Raw genomic sequence first — 14,826 nt, forward strand, 5'->3', positions numbered from 1 at the left:
TTTAAGCCACATCAACAGCAGATATGGGCTGCAGCATCACTCCAAAAGACTGACAGTAGTACAGGCATCCAAGATAGCTGGTTTAGGATGACTGGATAATGTTTTAGCCAAAAATGTTTATCAAGTCATATGCTGGAGGACTTTCTGTATTAGGCCATGTAATTCAGGGATGTTCCTCTAGTGAGTGAAAAGGACTGAAATACAGTGAAGAGTTTTATGCACTGCCGACCAAGTTTCCTTTCTGGCCCTGGGAACAAACAGGTTTGCGGGAGATTATTGTCAGCTTGTCTCTGGATTGTTTTAAGCCAGCTGGCCTGTTTGGTTAAATGGCAATCCTTTAATTGATTTGCTGGGGCCAGAATAATGGCTCGACTTCAGCACTGTGGTCGTGCTCTAGCAATCACTAAAGCAGTCTGTGTTGGAAATTTGTACTCCATCTTTCTGCCTTTCAGGGTGCCTCTTCTGCTTCCCATCACTTTTATGCTCCAGGTTATCAGAGATCTTTCAACCACATGTTTTGTCTTAATCTCCATCAATAGGATTTTGGTGGAAGTAATTTTACATCAGCCAAAATATACATATTTATGCTCTTTTAATTTTATCTTGCCAAGAATAAGCATCACTACCACAAGCACTCATGCTGGTTTGTGTACCCTCTATCAGATCTTTCACTGACTTTCTAGAAAGTCACATCCCTCATGGATATTACTGTGGTCAGCAAGCTGTTTGACAAAGTAGGAGCCAACCAATTCTGGGTGGAAAAAAGAAACTCTTTAGGGTTTAGCAAAATAAAAAATACTCCAGCTGTTATCTCTCATTCATCTTTCTCACTAAAAATGTGAGCTTCTTCCTGGGAGGTGAGACAGAACCAAACTCCAGGGTGGGAGTTTTTTTGCATTCCCGATTAAGAACAGGCTGCCAATCAAAAGTAGATGTCATGACTGGGACCTGTTTCCTTCTTTTGAGACCACAAGCAGTAAAGCAAGCATCTGGGAGGCAGGCTAGGTTCTATGGAGCAAGATGACTTCCTTTTAGCCTTTGTTTTTGGAAACAGGTAAAATCTACTGATATGTGAGTTTCTGCTGCAGCCAGAACTGAGCCCTGAAGAAATTACCTGTAGACAGGTAATAGCAGAAGGCTCAGTATGAGTGCTAGTTCCTCCTTTTTTGCTTGTTTCTCTGCATTTCCTTTGCTCCTCTTCACTGGCAGAAAATAAAATAAACCATACCCCAACTGAAAACCCAAACAACCCCAAAAAGCCAAATCATACAACCCCAACATTCCACTAAATAAAGGAAATAGGGTGTCATGGAGTTTGCAAGATGGTGCCTGCAGCTGCAGCCTGCATGCCAATGTAGAAGCTGTCTCAGGCAGAACCCTCACAAACCTTGGACAACCCACAGGCACAGAGATATTTGGGGTGGGAGGGTGGCAGACTAAAGTGCAAGGACAAGGAAGCGTTGCTCGTGAAGAAATCCCACTTTTAGCTGTGCTATTTGACAAGCTTTGCAGAATCTTGCTATCTTGGTGCTCTTGGTTAAAGGATGATTAAAATTAGTTAGAAGGAAAACTTGGAGTGTTTTGTAAATATCTGGTCTCCTGGGAAAAAGCTGGCTAACAAGGATGATAAATGAGAGGGAATTAGCATTGGTTCATGCATTTGTTTACGATGAGAAATACATCTGTTTGCCAAAATAGAAATCATTACTGGGAACGCATGGTCTCTGTGGAGAACACAAAGAAGGTAGTGAATGAAATCCTAAGGACACCCCACCCTTGGCCCCATCTGTGTTGGGTATCTTGTGCACACAGGGTGGCAGGGCTGCTCTAGTTGGGGTGGATGGTGCTGGCTGCTCCCCAGGACTCATCCATCAGCTGCTGAAGCCTAGGCAACCCCCTCCTTGGTGGTGTTCTCATGCCATGGGAAAGAGGGGAGGCTCCTTGCTAGCCAAAGTGCAGCAGGAGAGGCTGTATGGGTGGTTTTATGGCCTTCAATGGCAGACTTGACATGCTGGTGTCAGCCAGGGATTACAGGTGACCCGTGAAACCAGGAGTGTTTTCTTCCCAGCGGCTGTTTCAGCTGCCAGTCTTCTGCAGTTCAACCTGGAGTCTTGGCTGAAGTAACTTGTAGAGTGAGAGAAGGTGTCAATTTTAGTGCTTCAGAGAGAACATCTTCTGCACACAAGGTCAATCCAGCCTTTTCCTCCCTTGTTTTCTGCTTTCTGAGTGCAATATTTCTGTAGCTTTCTGAAGCATGCATTTCTCATGTGCTGCCGTGTGAGCAAGAAAAGTGTCTCCTACCCTGCCCAGCAGAAGAGGATTGATAAATCCTACCTCTCTGGGAATTTTCCTTCTATTATACTCAATTTCAAGCCATTTTCCACATCTGCCTCTCAAGTAATTTTATTGCAGAAATGACAGCAGCTGGCATTGTACAACATAACTATGGCAAACGTAAGATGCATGATTGGTTTTGGGGACAGAGGTTGCCCAGGGGGAAGAAACTAGAAAACAATGTCTTGGCTCATTGCTAGCTTCTCTCATCTATTTGTGACATTCCCTGATTTTTAGAAGACTATAGACACCATGAATTAAACATGTATTAACTACATACATTAATGTGACACATATATTAAAACTCAGCAGCTTAGAAGTCTGTGTTCCTTGCTGCTTATTCTTATTCGTCCGTGTCCCTTTGTGTTGTTCACCATAAATTTTGACCCTTGAATATAATGGTTAATTAATTTGCTTTGATCACTGCCTAAATCAATTATAATGACATGCTAAATTTTATCCCCAGCACAAAAATGCTGGCAATGATTACTTTAAATACAAATTAAATCTGCTTTAATGTTCTAATCTGGCATGCCGCTGTTCAGTAAGGTGCCATCACATGAGGGAAACTTGCTTTTTTTTCCAAATGCTGTAATAATAGCAGGCATTCCTATTTTCCCCCTTGTTGAGTTCCAGTAGCTCTGTCGAGATAAATATAAACTTGTGCTGATTTTACCTCAGAGCCCTCAGACCCAGTTGATCTTAGGCTGGCACTAATGTCCTCAGGCTGGACTGTAGGAGGGACTGATAGCAGGTCATTTTCAGAACAGTTTGTCCCCACTAACAATTTTGAGCAGAAACCAGGTGCTAACGTGTTGCAATACTCTTTGTTTTTTGTTTTTTTGGTTTTTGGTTGGTTTTTTTTTCCATTTGAAACGTTTTCAAAAATAATTGATTTTTATCTCCTTTTTTATTTTAAGGTTGGGAGTTTTTGCCAATTCTCAAAGCCGACAGAAGAGAAGTAGTTATTCCTGCTGAAAGAGAGTAAACAGGCAGTTTTCAGCCTTCCTTATGCTGAATGCTGAGGGGAAGGACAGAGGCCATCACTTAGTTGCTGCATCCCACATATGGCCGTTTTCAAAGGTGGCCTAATAAATGCAGCACAACATGTGGGAATTGTCATCACTGAGATACAAGAATATTGTCCTGAATTGAAAGTGGAGCAGCAGGGGGGAGCACGCTGGTGTTTCCTTGACCGTCCCAGACTCCTTTGACTGTCTCTTTTTTTTTTTTTTTTCCCTAAATTGGAGTTGTGAGAACTTCCTTTCTTATGGAATAACATGGATGAATTTAGGAAGTGCTGTTCGTCAGAGTTGTTAAACAGTTGTTCAATGTTTTGGATGGCATGAGCATATCTAGGGCATCTCCTCACCTCCATGACTGGGAAGAGTCCTTGTGGTAGAAGAAGAAGCATGATCTTTCTGTGCTATCATACAAGACAAATTTCTTAAGGCTGAACAGCATGGTGCAGGAACAGCCCCTAGTTATTGCCCATATCTCAGCATTTCTTCAGGCAGCATCCAGGGCTGGGGACCCCATGGGCTGCAAAGATATATTTGTTGAGGTTTTTGCAGTGACAGAGCCTTGAGGAAAGCTTGGAGAGCAGGACCATGGCTTTGTTTGACAGTTCCTGGCTATGGCAAGCAGCTGTCAGGGTGCATTTGGCCACAGCCTTGCTGCACCACGCATGGCATGTATGTCCTCCTGCTGCCAGCAGAGATGGTCTTTGGCTGTCACCCACACTCATGGATGGTGCCCCTCGCACAGAATTTCCTCTGCACCTTCAAAGAGCTTTTGTGTAAGGGATATCTGGAATTATTTGTGTATCACTAGTAGTTGACTTACTTGTAACCCATGGCCTTATGGTAGCCAACCTGATGCCTCTCCAACACCTTTTCTTGGAATGGTTCTCCTACTCTTTCCTTCTATGAAGATATAAGTATCCACATTATGGAGGTATTCCAAAAAGCCTTTTCAGTACAAGTTGGCACGGACCCAGTGGCAGAAAAACTATCTTGCCACTGTCAGCAAGAACTTGCTCTCCAGGGCAAGTATTTCCAGAATAAAAAGCTAACCTTCCTGGATCCTAAGCAGGGGATTTTCCTTCCAAACTCTGTTCCCTGTTTTGTACCTTCCTGCAGGCCGTGTTCCCCTGCCGGGATGAACCTCAGCTGAGTAAAACCCTTATCTATGGGAAATGGATTTGCAGAGAATTCTCAAAGCCTGACAGAAGGCTCACACAGTCTTGTGCATCTGTATGCAAACTTTGAGATAAGGTGTGCTGACTTAGAAATGCCATGGAATAGGGAAGACATTGTTGAGAGAGAGATTGAACTGGAAACAAGTTTCAAATTATGACCTTGCAAACAGACTAGATATTTTGGAGAAATAGAACTATGAAAGATGTATTGTAGGCAAGACCCATGTGGGGTATTTTTAGATTATTGAAATAGAAGCATTAGTAGCATTGTGTGGCAAAAGCTGATAGGCCAAAAAATGCTTACAATGTATTGTAATTAGGAAATAGTGTGGCTTCTGATTGTGATGATGTGAATTGTAACAACTGTACCATCTCATCCTTCTCATGAGACTGAAAATGGAATAAAAGTCTTTGAAACACCTCCCAGGAGCCCCATCTCTGGGTGAAAAAAAGGGTTCTTCACATGCAAGAGCAAATGTTTCCTCTGTACCCTTGCTGTTACCCACAGCAAGTCAGACTGACATTACACAAGTAATGCTCTTTTACACTTCTAATGGATGAGTTTTCCTTCAGGAGGAGTCACTAGAGAAGTATGTCCTCTGCAGCTCATGCAGTGCAGTCAGGATATGAATTTCAGCTCTTCAGCTGATCTGGACTTTTCCTTGGGAAATAAATGATGCCCTGGAGCAAAATAAATGAACTCTTGCAACTGGAGTTTCATAGAAGGTGACTGGATAATTGATTGTTAGTCCAATAAAAAGTAACTGATGAGGAGTTTGTGGACTCATACATCATTTCTGTGCTGTGACTGATATTTAAATAGAAAAAAAATGGTAGGAAATGGGGAGAAAAGTTGGTAGGATACTGTGAGGCTGATCTGGTTGTTTTTCATTTTGTTCTTGCTCTCCTAGGTGGGACTGAGTATTGCAATAGGAAAAGCAAAAAGAATTATGAAGACTTCCAAGGACCTGGTAAGAAATAGATGGCATTAGGGTGCTTTACTCTGTACTTGCATTTTATCAGGACTGAGTCCTTGTCTGTTTTGTCTGACTGTGAATCCTCCTGATTAGCATTGAATTGAATGCTGACTCACTCCTACTTGATACAGGATCTGCTCTATCAGGTGACACTGGAAGACAGAGAGGGAGAAATAAAGAAAAAATATGAAAGTATGGAGAGAGCTTAAAAAGAAACCATGAAAAATGTGGCTATATGTAAGTGGGTGCCACATGAACTGACCCACTGCCTCAGAGCAGAGCAACTACACTTTGGGGCCGTCTGAAACTCAAGCAGTGGCCTGAATGCAAATTCTGTGTATTTTTCCTGTATTTGTGAGATTCTGCCTTTGCCTCTAAAATTTGAAAAATTGGATTTGAAACCTTTCTGCCTCCAACGGTTTTCAGATTTGTAGAGGATCTCTAAAGGGTAGCAGAGAAAGGAGCAGCTTTTCTTCTGCTACGTTCACTTAGGTGAGTCAGTTCAGCTCTAGAGTTTGCTTCCAGTTGTCTTCAGGCACTTAATGCACAGGAAGTGCTTTAACTGTTTATGAAGAAATTATTGATATTTCTTGTTCCTGAATCCTTACTGCGATGCTACTCACAAAAGTGAAAATTGAGGTGCCTAATTAGCCTTTGGGCAATTGCCAAATTGCCAATCCAGGGAAATAAACAAAGTGCTGGAGAGACGGGCCTCAGCTCCCGCAGAACAGCAACCAGCAGGATCTCTTATTCATTTTCCTTCCTATTCAGTGCTGTGTTACTGATGGCCTGAAATTTCCACTCAAATTACATGAAATTTTAATACTTTATTTCCCTGAAGCAAGTCCCCACGTTAACACCTGCAACAAGATTCTCTGAGTCAAGCAGGTTCTCTCTGTGAACTGAAGATTTGGCATAGGCACAGGGCTGGAGAGGGACCGGCACAGGGGTGCTGCCCCTTGGGACACAATTCCTTTGCTTCCTTGCATATGCTATACCCTTGGCATACTGGCCTGTGTCTACATCCAGCCCAGCCACATCCCACTTTCTTGGGCTGGGTGTGCCACACCCTTTCAGGCTGTCTGGGGTAGGGTGGCATGGCTGGCTTCAGTCTTTGGGTGCAATAGGCTCTCCTCTTTTGCCCTTATGCTCCCATATCCTCAAAACTGCTCCATGCCCCAGTATCTCTCCCAATCTCCATTGGCCCTTGGCTGCTTCCTGCTTCTAGCTGCCTATTTAGCAGGAAGGACAAACAGACTGGAAGCAGAAAGGTCACAGTTGGGTTTCAATGTATTTCCAAACCTCCTGCACAGTGCAAGGCCAGATCAAATTAAAACAGGTATCATGTGCTTGCTCAGGCCTCTCCTGCAGTTATTCCTAGTGTGCTTCCTATAATGATCCTGGCTGAAACTTATTTTCAACATGGATAATAGAAAATAACATTTCTAGAGGCATTACTTCAGCTTGCAATTTTCCCATTCACCCAGACAGAAGTTATTTTCAGATCCAGAAAAACAATACGGTAAGAAGCACAAAGGAGAATCTCCAGGAGGGAGCACAGTGTGAATCATGCTTGCATAAGCCATGTATCCCAGAGCAGCAGCATGTGATGAAATAGTAAGGAAATCACCTGCCCAGTCTCAAGGCTGCCTAATCATGATCTGTTACCTGCACAGGCAGATACGCCTCAGTGAGAGCTGAGGTGCTCTCACTGCCTGGGGAGAAGATTACTTGGCTGAGTGTGTGGGTGAGGAACCAGAAACATCCCAGCTGTGGTAGAACATCCCTGCATCCACATCAGTGAAGAAAGAAAAACATTCATCTGGCCTCTTTCATGCTCTGGCTCATGCTAGACCAAAATGTCAAATTAGATCTGTTAATTCTTCCCTTATCTGCTATTTTGGTTGCTTTTGCTGCATTGTATGTTTGGGGAAAGCCTTCTGAAGAAGTTCTTGCAAGATAACTGTCCCCATCTTGACATCGCAGCTGTGTATGACTGCATAAAAAAAGAGATGTGATGATGGTTGTTGTAATGAGAATGGAACATCCATCTGGATCCCAGGATTTTGCATTCGCTTGGAATTTCTTACGATCATTATGAGTTTAAGAAAAAGAAAAGGTATTCAGCAGATGTAGAGATGCAGTGAAAGCAGCTACAACTCCAAAAACTTCTAATAAATGTCTCTGTTCATTAAAAGGAGTAAGCCATCTGTAAGGCACTGGCTTAAACCAAACGCCAACAAGCATTAGGGGCTCATTGTTATTCTTGTTAGTAAAACCAATTAAAATAATTACAGAAATATCATTAAGGAATGTTAACAGGCAATGAATAGGATATTAGTGTAATCAATCACTGTGAGCACCTCTAGCATTAACTTTTCTTGTGGGTGGAGAAGATACTAAGGGGCATCTTTGAGCAATAGCAATGAAAGAATGGTGATTAGAGTTCTGGCATTTAATGAGAGCAGGCGTCATTTGTACAATCCTGTCATGACTACAAGGTCCCTGCAAGTCACAGCCTGGTAGTGGGACAAGTGGGAAGCCATGGAGGGAGCCCAAAGTGAGCTGGCAGGCAGAGTAAGACATAAGCTGATCTCCTGCCCACCCACTCGTGTTACACAGGGGCAAGTAGTCCATCTTCCGTCAACAATTCATGCTGCAATTGTAGCCTGTCTCTGCTGGGAAAGACCCAATAGTGCCTGTTCACACAAAGATTCTCCCTTTCTTTATACCTGTATTCCTTGCATTTTGAGAGTAGCCCAAGACACCCTCAAACAGTAGATGAGCCATGCTCCTGCACAACGCCAAGCAGAGCTAAAGCATTACCTCCAGATCTCACTGTCCCACCTGCTGCGGGAATACAAAGGCTGTGGAGCCAGAGGCCGCCAGGCTTTGGAATGTTGCTGCAGCTGGTCCTCAGCAACACCCAGAGCACTGCCAGGTCATCCTCATGCATCCACTCCCACCAAAGCTGGGCAGTCTTTGGGACTGCAGAATAACTTCCTTTGAAATCAATGGAGAGCAAGTCAGCAAGAATTTTCAAAAGACTAAATGAGAAAAAGGCAGCAAGGATTTTATTCTGTTTACAGCAAAAGGTAAACTTTTAGCACAGCCTGTGAGCAGAATAAAAGGAGGTTTTATTTATGTGTTTATTTTCTGCAAGCCCTGTAGTTTGTCTTTCTGGTGCAGTTTTGGCTCCAGGTGCCTTAACTTCAAAGGCTTTGCATACTGTGACTTAGGCTGAAGTGAAAAGCTGACAGCTCAGATGAAGACCCTGCAAATTTTAGCCTGATGGAAGGCTTAAAGAGCCTCTGGTGCTTCTGCTGGCAGGATTAGTCTTAAGTGAGGGAGGGGGGGAAGTGATTTCTTTCCTCTTTCCTCTTTGAGAAAAGCTGTCATCCTTTCTGTGCACCTCCCATGTTCTCTGCCCAGCTGACCATACACACAGAGCAAAAAGGAGGCCTGTGTCCCAGCCATGCTGCAGCACACAGCCCCAAGGCAGCCAGGGGCTTGAATACAGAGGTGCAGAGGGATGGGGAAGTGCAGAGGGCAAGTGGAGGTGCAGCAGTGGGACGAGGTTAGTCTTTCAGCCTAAAGAAAGGGCCCACTTCCTGGTAGCTTTTGGCTTTTTCTCCCCACTTCTTCTGTGGTTGTGTTTTGGTTTCTCCTTTCACTCCACCAGTACCTCGTCCCCCTCCAAGCCAGTGTGACTAAAGCTTTATCATTTGAGTGTGTTGGACAGAGCTGAAGAAAGTTAATTGGTGGCTTTTTTGCAGGTTTCTTGTCTCCCTGACGTTCCTTTTTCTTCTCTCCTTGATTTCACTTTTGTGTTCTTCAGAAAGTGCACTGTTACAGCTCCTACTCCATTGCAGTTCTCTGCTGCTGCTCCTCCTCCTCCTCCTCCTCCTCCTCCTCCTCTTTCTCCTCCTCCTCCTCCTCCTCCTCCTTCTTCTTTTCAGTGGTACCTGAAAAAGGTACCACTCTTTTTCATCTTCAGCTTGCTGCATGGTCACTTTGGCCACCAGCACAAATGTTGGCTGCAATCTTTGTACTACGGGCTCTGTCTCCTCTCCACTACCCCAGCTCTCCTCTCCACAGTGAGATCCTGGCCATGGCATGTTTCTGTGCCTGACCTCCTGCTCTGGGCAGCGTGAAACCCTTATCTCCATCGCCTTTTGTTACCTGTCCAAGCAAACACCTTCCCTGGAGCTGCCAGGCAATGTCCTACACTCCTTGGCCTCACTGCCTTGCTGTGCTGCCTCCAAGTTCTCTTTTGTCACTCAGAGCTGTATTACATGGTGTGTAATAACCTTCCATTGGCCTCTTCTGAGCTGTATCCAAGCTTTACCTTCTGTTTCACATTAGACATGGGTTCTAATATCATTATGTTGAGGACTACCTTACTCTTTTTTTTTTCTGTGTATATAAAGTACATAACACAAGGCAGTTGGTCCAAGGACAGAGCTTTTTAAGCACTGTGTATAAACAATTACTTATCTTTCTTTGCATAAAGTTATGAGGATGCCCATCTGTTCACCTGCTCCGTATTTACATGGTAAATATAGTGAACACAGAGAATTAGGCTGTGCACCAATTAGCCCTCTGCATTTAGGGACCACTTGAGCACCCTCAGTGTTTCAAGACCAACTGAACTTACAGTGAAGCCACATGAGCAGTGTGTTTGTGGGATTAATTGCTCAGGCAACACAATTCATTAGGAAGGTCTCTTTCAGCTTCTGAAGGTTCCTGGCTACCTGGAACATTAACCGGATTGGCCCAAGGCTATGGGCTACTAATGTTGAAGAAGTTTTTCTAGCAGCAGCTGTCTTTTATATCTTGGTTTGGCCAAGACATAATCTAGATTTCTAGGTAAAAATCTCATTTAAAAAAATCAAGGTTATTCTATGCACAGTCTGGATCCTCTCATTTCTCTTTTTCTTGGAGTTGTCCCTGGCCTTTGGCATGTAGAAACCACACTCATGGCTCCAAGTGTGTGGTTTTCACTAGTTTTGCACTGTGTCAGCTGCCACCATGTTTACCAAACATGAGAACAGTAATTTTTACAAAGAATGGAGAAAAAAAATTTGGTCACATGAGAGAAGACAGAGAGAAGGGAAGACCAGAACTTTTTCTTTCCTTTTTGAGTTTTGCAGGTCTTTCAAAGCAAGAACAGTTGGTTTGAAAAATGTTCAGCCTTAATCCTTGACTGCTGTGTCAGGTCTAAATCCTCTGGCATGTAGCATCCTTATTGGCATCATTGGAATTTTTGGATGTTTTTAGGCAGGAAATACCTGGTTTAGCTCTGGAATTAACTGACACTAAATATCCCAAGCTACACCACCTCTGTGAACTAATGCATCCATCTACTTTTTTTCTTCCTCTCCAGAAAACCTTCATGGGGTTCTCAAGTGTATGTGCATTTCCTCTTCTGGCTAACCTGTGTGAGAAGATTAAATAGTATGTATACATTTTCAGTCCTACATAGTAAATTTGCTTCTTCTAAAAGTCATCCTCAGCTATCAGAGCTTCCCATACTATAGTTATGTTGATTTCCTTTATAAAACCACTGTCTAGGTAGTACAGAAGGCGCTTGCACAGAGTTCAGGTAAGTAATATTCTTCACAGGGATCCTTGTGCTTGTTTTCGTGCTTAAACCATTTGGTCAATTTTAGCACATCACAGAGCTCAAATATGAGGCACACTCACACAGATGTGACATCTCCAAGAGGAAGTCACTTTTCTCCTGATATTATCTGAACCCAAGAAACTTCTTCATTTCACTTGTTCACCCAGTTGTGGTGCCCATGTCTCAGTGCAGTAAGGCCACCAGCACCTGCATAATTCTGTGAGGAGCCCAAATTTAATGTCAGTTGTGAAGCACAGAAAAATCCCAAGGTGTTTAAGAAAGTCAGGTGAATGTCATTCAGGAAAAACAACTCATGACAATGTTAACTTTGAGTCAGTTTCTAAGCCAAGGACATAAGCTTTTACAACTTGTAAAGTGTATTTGTCAACGTACTCCTGTGACTTGGAGGAATACTCAAGCAGGTCTTAGAATAAATCAGGATTATCAGCTGTATATTTGACTGATTCAACTGCCAACACTAACTTGCTCACCTATTTCTGCTCATTTAATTGAAACTGTAAATATCAGGAGTTTATTTGGAATGGGTTGATTGACATGAAAAAACTTGCAAGTGTCTTTAGAAATGCTAATCAGGACACAAAATCTGAGTTTGAGCCCCATGAGTTCAGACCGTGAAAGTGGGAATGAAATTGTGTATCATATGTTGGATTGCATGTGTTCAACTCAGCTTTTCTGATCTCTCCCTCGTGCGCGCTTTCTCTCTCTCACTCACTCACTGTCTTTGGTTTTTTACTTTCCTTTTTCTGTAGCTAGGAAAAAAAAAAGGAAAAAACCAACAAAACCAACCAACCAACCAACCAAAAAACCCCCAAACTTTTACCACATATCTGTTGTACTAGTTTGTTTTAGAGACTGCAGGTTTGACATTGAAGCCATACAGGAATCCATCAGCCTCACCTCCAAAGCTCAGTCAGCGGATATTGAAATAAAGAATTTGCTCTTTTGGGCAGGATCACTTTGTTGAAGTACAAGCACAGAGCCACAACTGAATAGAGAGCAGTGAATATCATCATGCCAGTTATTATCTGTTCTGTACACTTCACTGTGTTTTTTACTTTCTTAATAGATTCCCTTCCATATGCTGACACTATGGGTTTTGTTTTTGTTTTTTACAGTGTTCTAAGAAATAAACTGCCTTTTGAAGATTTTGATGGAGATAAATTTAGTACTTTCCCAGTAAGCAAAGCCTTTCCTTTGGTACAGTAATCCCTTGATAATGAGGATGTCTCTGGGATTCCTCCTACTTTCTGCAAAGCCTTATCCATTCATGTGAAAATAGGTATAGGAATAAAATGAATGGAAGGGGTTTTTGTTATAAAATGTCGGGTTTTTTCCTGGATGAAAAAGCAATCATTCATGTGTGCCACCTGGGGAAATGCACACTAAAGCAGTGCTCCCTGCAGAAGCAAAGTGCTCTGCTGCTGAGTGGTTGTTTACTGAATTAATAAGAGGTGAAGTAAAGTCATATTAAACAAAAAAATAAATTGCCAACTTGTCTCATTTCTGCATCAAAGCATGCTAGGTGTCACTTATTAAAGAGTAGCAAATGGGCTCTGGAATACAACCTGTTTACTGGGTTTTATTCCTGCACCTTGAGTTAGATTCTCATTTTAGATATTTTAAATTAAAAGTGCAAGAGTAATAATGGCTGTCCTATCTGTGTGTTTCTCCTGGCCTTTAGACACTGAGGGGCTATCACTGGCGAGGCAGAGACTGCAATGACAAAAACACAACCGTGTACCCCGGCAGGCGGTAAAGATTTTAACTGTTTTAAAGGCTTCTTATTAATTGGCTTTGAGAAGAATGAGTTCCAGATTTTGTTTTGACCATACTCTTAGACAGCACATCACTGCTTGTTGCTTGATTTCACTGTGAGGGAGACAAGAGGGGATGATCAAGACCATAGATGGGACTCATTTGCAGGGGTGGTGCACATATTTCTTTAGTTTCTCTGAAGCACCTGCAGATAAAATTGGTCAGACAGACCAGAGGTGAGGAGGGTTGCCAGACCACTGACTGAAAGGATAAGTTTCATTCAGCAACTTCCAGTTTAAACTTTAAATTAATATTGCATTTTGCATTTGCATTTTGCTAGGAAAAATTGCCTTTCCCAGATCCGAAGGGGGGAAACCCCCACCCTTCCATGCAGAAAGGAATCTATGATTCCTTTTTAATCTTGGTGAAGAATGGCACTGGGAATCTGATTTCCCAATTTTTTTGATGACATTGCTTATCCTTTTGTGTCTCCGTTTCAGTCCTGATAATTGGGATGCAAAACGTGACTCCAACTGCAATGGCATATGGGTAAGTAAATGAAGTTGCACCTTCCTGATTGCTGCTTCTCTTTTGTCCTCCTTAGTCTTTGATTTAGTTTGCAAATATTTCTTTTTTATTTGTTCTGGTTTTATTAACTGATATTAAGTGTGTTTATTGATGCTTATGATTGTTTGAATTATAGCTTATATGATTAATTAAGCTATACTTAATTAATATACTTATTAAGGTAATGTAATGGAAAACATCGTTATTATGATGCAGTGCCTCCTGCAGGCAAATATTGAAGAATAACTAAATTCTCAACCTCTGTTTTGCACTGCCACTCTTCAGGTGCTAGATAGATACTGTTACCTACCCTTTCTCTTCTCCAACAGGGTGTGGATCCAAAAGATGGAATTCCCTATGAGGAGAAATTCTGCAAAGGTAAATCATTACAGTCAATACAAGAAACCATGTGTCTTAATATTAATTTTATAAATATTTCAATATTTGCACATTCACAAAGCAAGGGAAAGACAATAGGCTTCATAATACAATGAGAAAAGCAAAATTATTGAGGTTTTTTAATCTTGACAATGGGTAAAGATGAAACTTGAAAAACGCAGGCTGCTGGTAATTTCCTGTTAAAAGTCAGCTCAGTAATGAAGCTGAATACATAGATCGGGGACAGCAGCAAACTAAAATATCACCTCCGTATCTTCTCTGGTGCCTGAAGACTAATCCAGAGTAATGGCTTTGAGATTTAGGGAAGCAGCTCAACATTTGCATTTGTCCAGTTTTACCTCTCACCATAAATACATACATTTTTTTCCAGAGAAGGCCTTGAAGGGATGAAGTGATGGCATCAGCTGATCTCTCTGACCATGATGTGGGTGGGTGCCTGGGTGTCCACATTGCACAAATAAAAGCCTCACAAAGCAGCGGTGACTGCAGTTGCCACTCACCTCACCTTACACTGAAATCAGTATCCTGGGGATGAACCATTGCCTGGCAAGACTCCTCAACATTTTTAGATGAAAGGCTAATCTACAAATGTTAAGCGACATTAATTATAAACCAGACAGATTGTTCTAGCAGAAACACTCATATGAGTAGCACATCCACCACCCAGTTCTGTTATAAGGAGCTTTGAGCAATTTTCTGAGTAATCCGATTTCCCTAAATGTTTAAGTACTTTTTAATGCATAATCTATGGATAGTAAAAATAAACACTGTCTGCACAGCAGAACCTCTGCTGAAATTACACACAATTTGAATACAACCAGGATTCTTTTCTGATTAGCAAGACCTCCCCCTGTTTTTCATGCCCAGTCCCCAGTTGTTTCTCTAGGGTTGTTGGCAAATCCCTGTTAGACGGATTCTGCTGCAGATGGAATGAAAATCCTATTGCA

General features: G+C 42.3%; 1 protein-coding gene across 1 annotated transcript in view; it reads left to right on the plus strand.

The window, feature by feature from the left end:
- AOAH (acyloxyacyl hydrolase) overlaps nucleotides 1-14,826 on the plus strand; it is a 75,150-nt gene that overhangs the window by 23,688 nt on the left and 36,636 nt on the right. Inside the window, exons 6-11 of the mRNA XM_066177439.1 lie at nucleotides 5,446-5,505; nucleotides 10,898-10,968; nucleotides 12,274-12,334; nucleotides 12,840-12,910; nucleotides 13,414-13,462; nucleotides 13,810-13,858. Of these exons, the coding sequence (XP_066033536.1) occupies nucleotides 5,446-5,505; nucleotides 10,898-10,968; nucleotides 12,274-12,334; nucleotides 12,840-12,910; nucleotides 13,414-13,462; nucleotides 13,810-13,858 (361 nt within the window). The remainder of the gene's footprint in view (nucleotides 1-5,445; nucleotides 5,506-10,897; nucleotides 10,969-12,273; nucleotides 12,335-12,839; nucleotides 12,911-13,413; nucleotides 13,463-13,809; nucleotides 13,859-14,826) is intronic.

Source organism: Chamaea fasciata, unplaced genomic scaffold (genome assembly GCF_029207755.1).
Source record: "Chamaea fasciata isolate MVZ Bird 193981 ecotype frontalis unplaced genomic scaffold, bChaFas1.0.hap1 SCAF_1, whole genome shotgun sequence".
Lineage (NCBI taxonomy): Eukaryota > Metazoa > Chordata > Aves > Passeriformes > Sylviidae > Chamaea > Chamaea fasciata.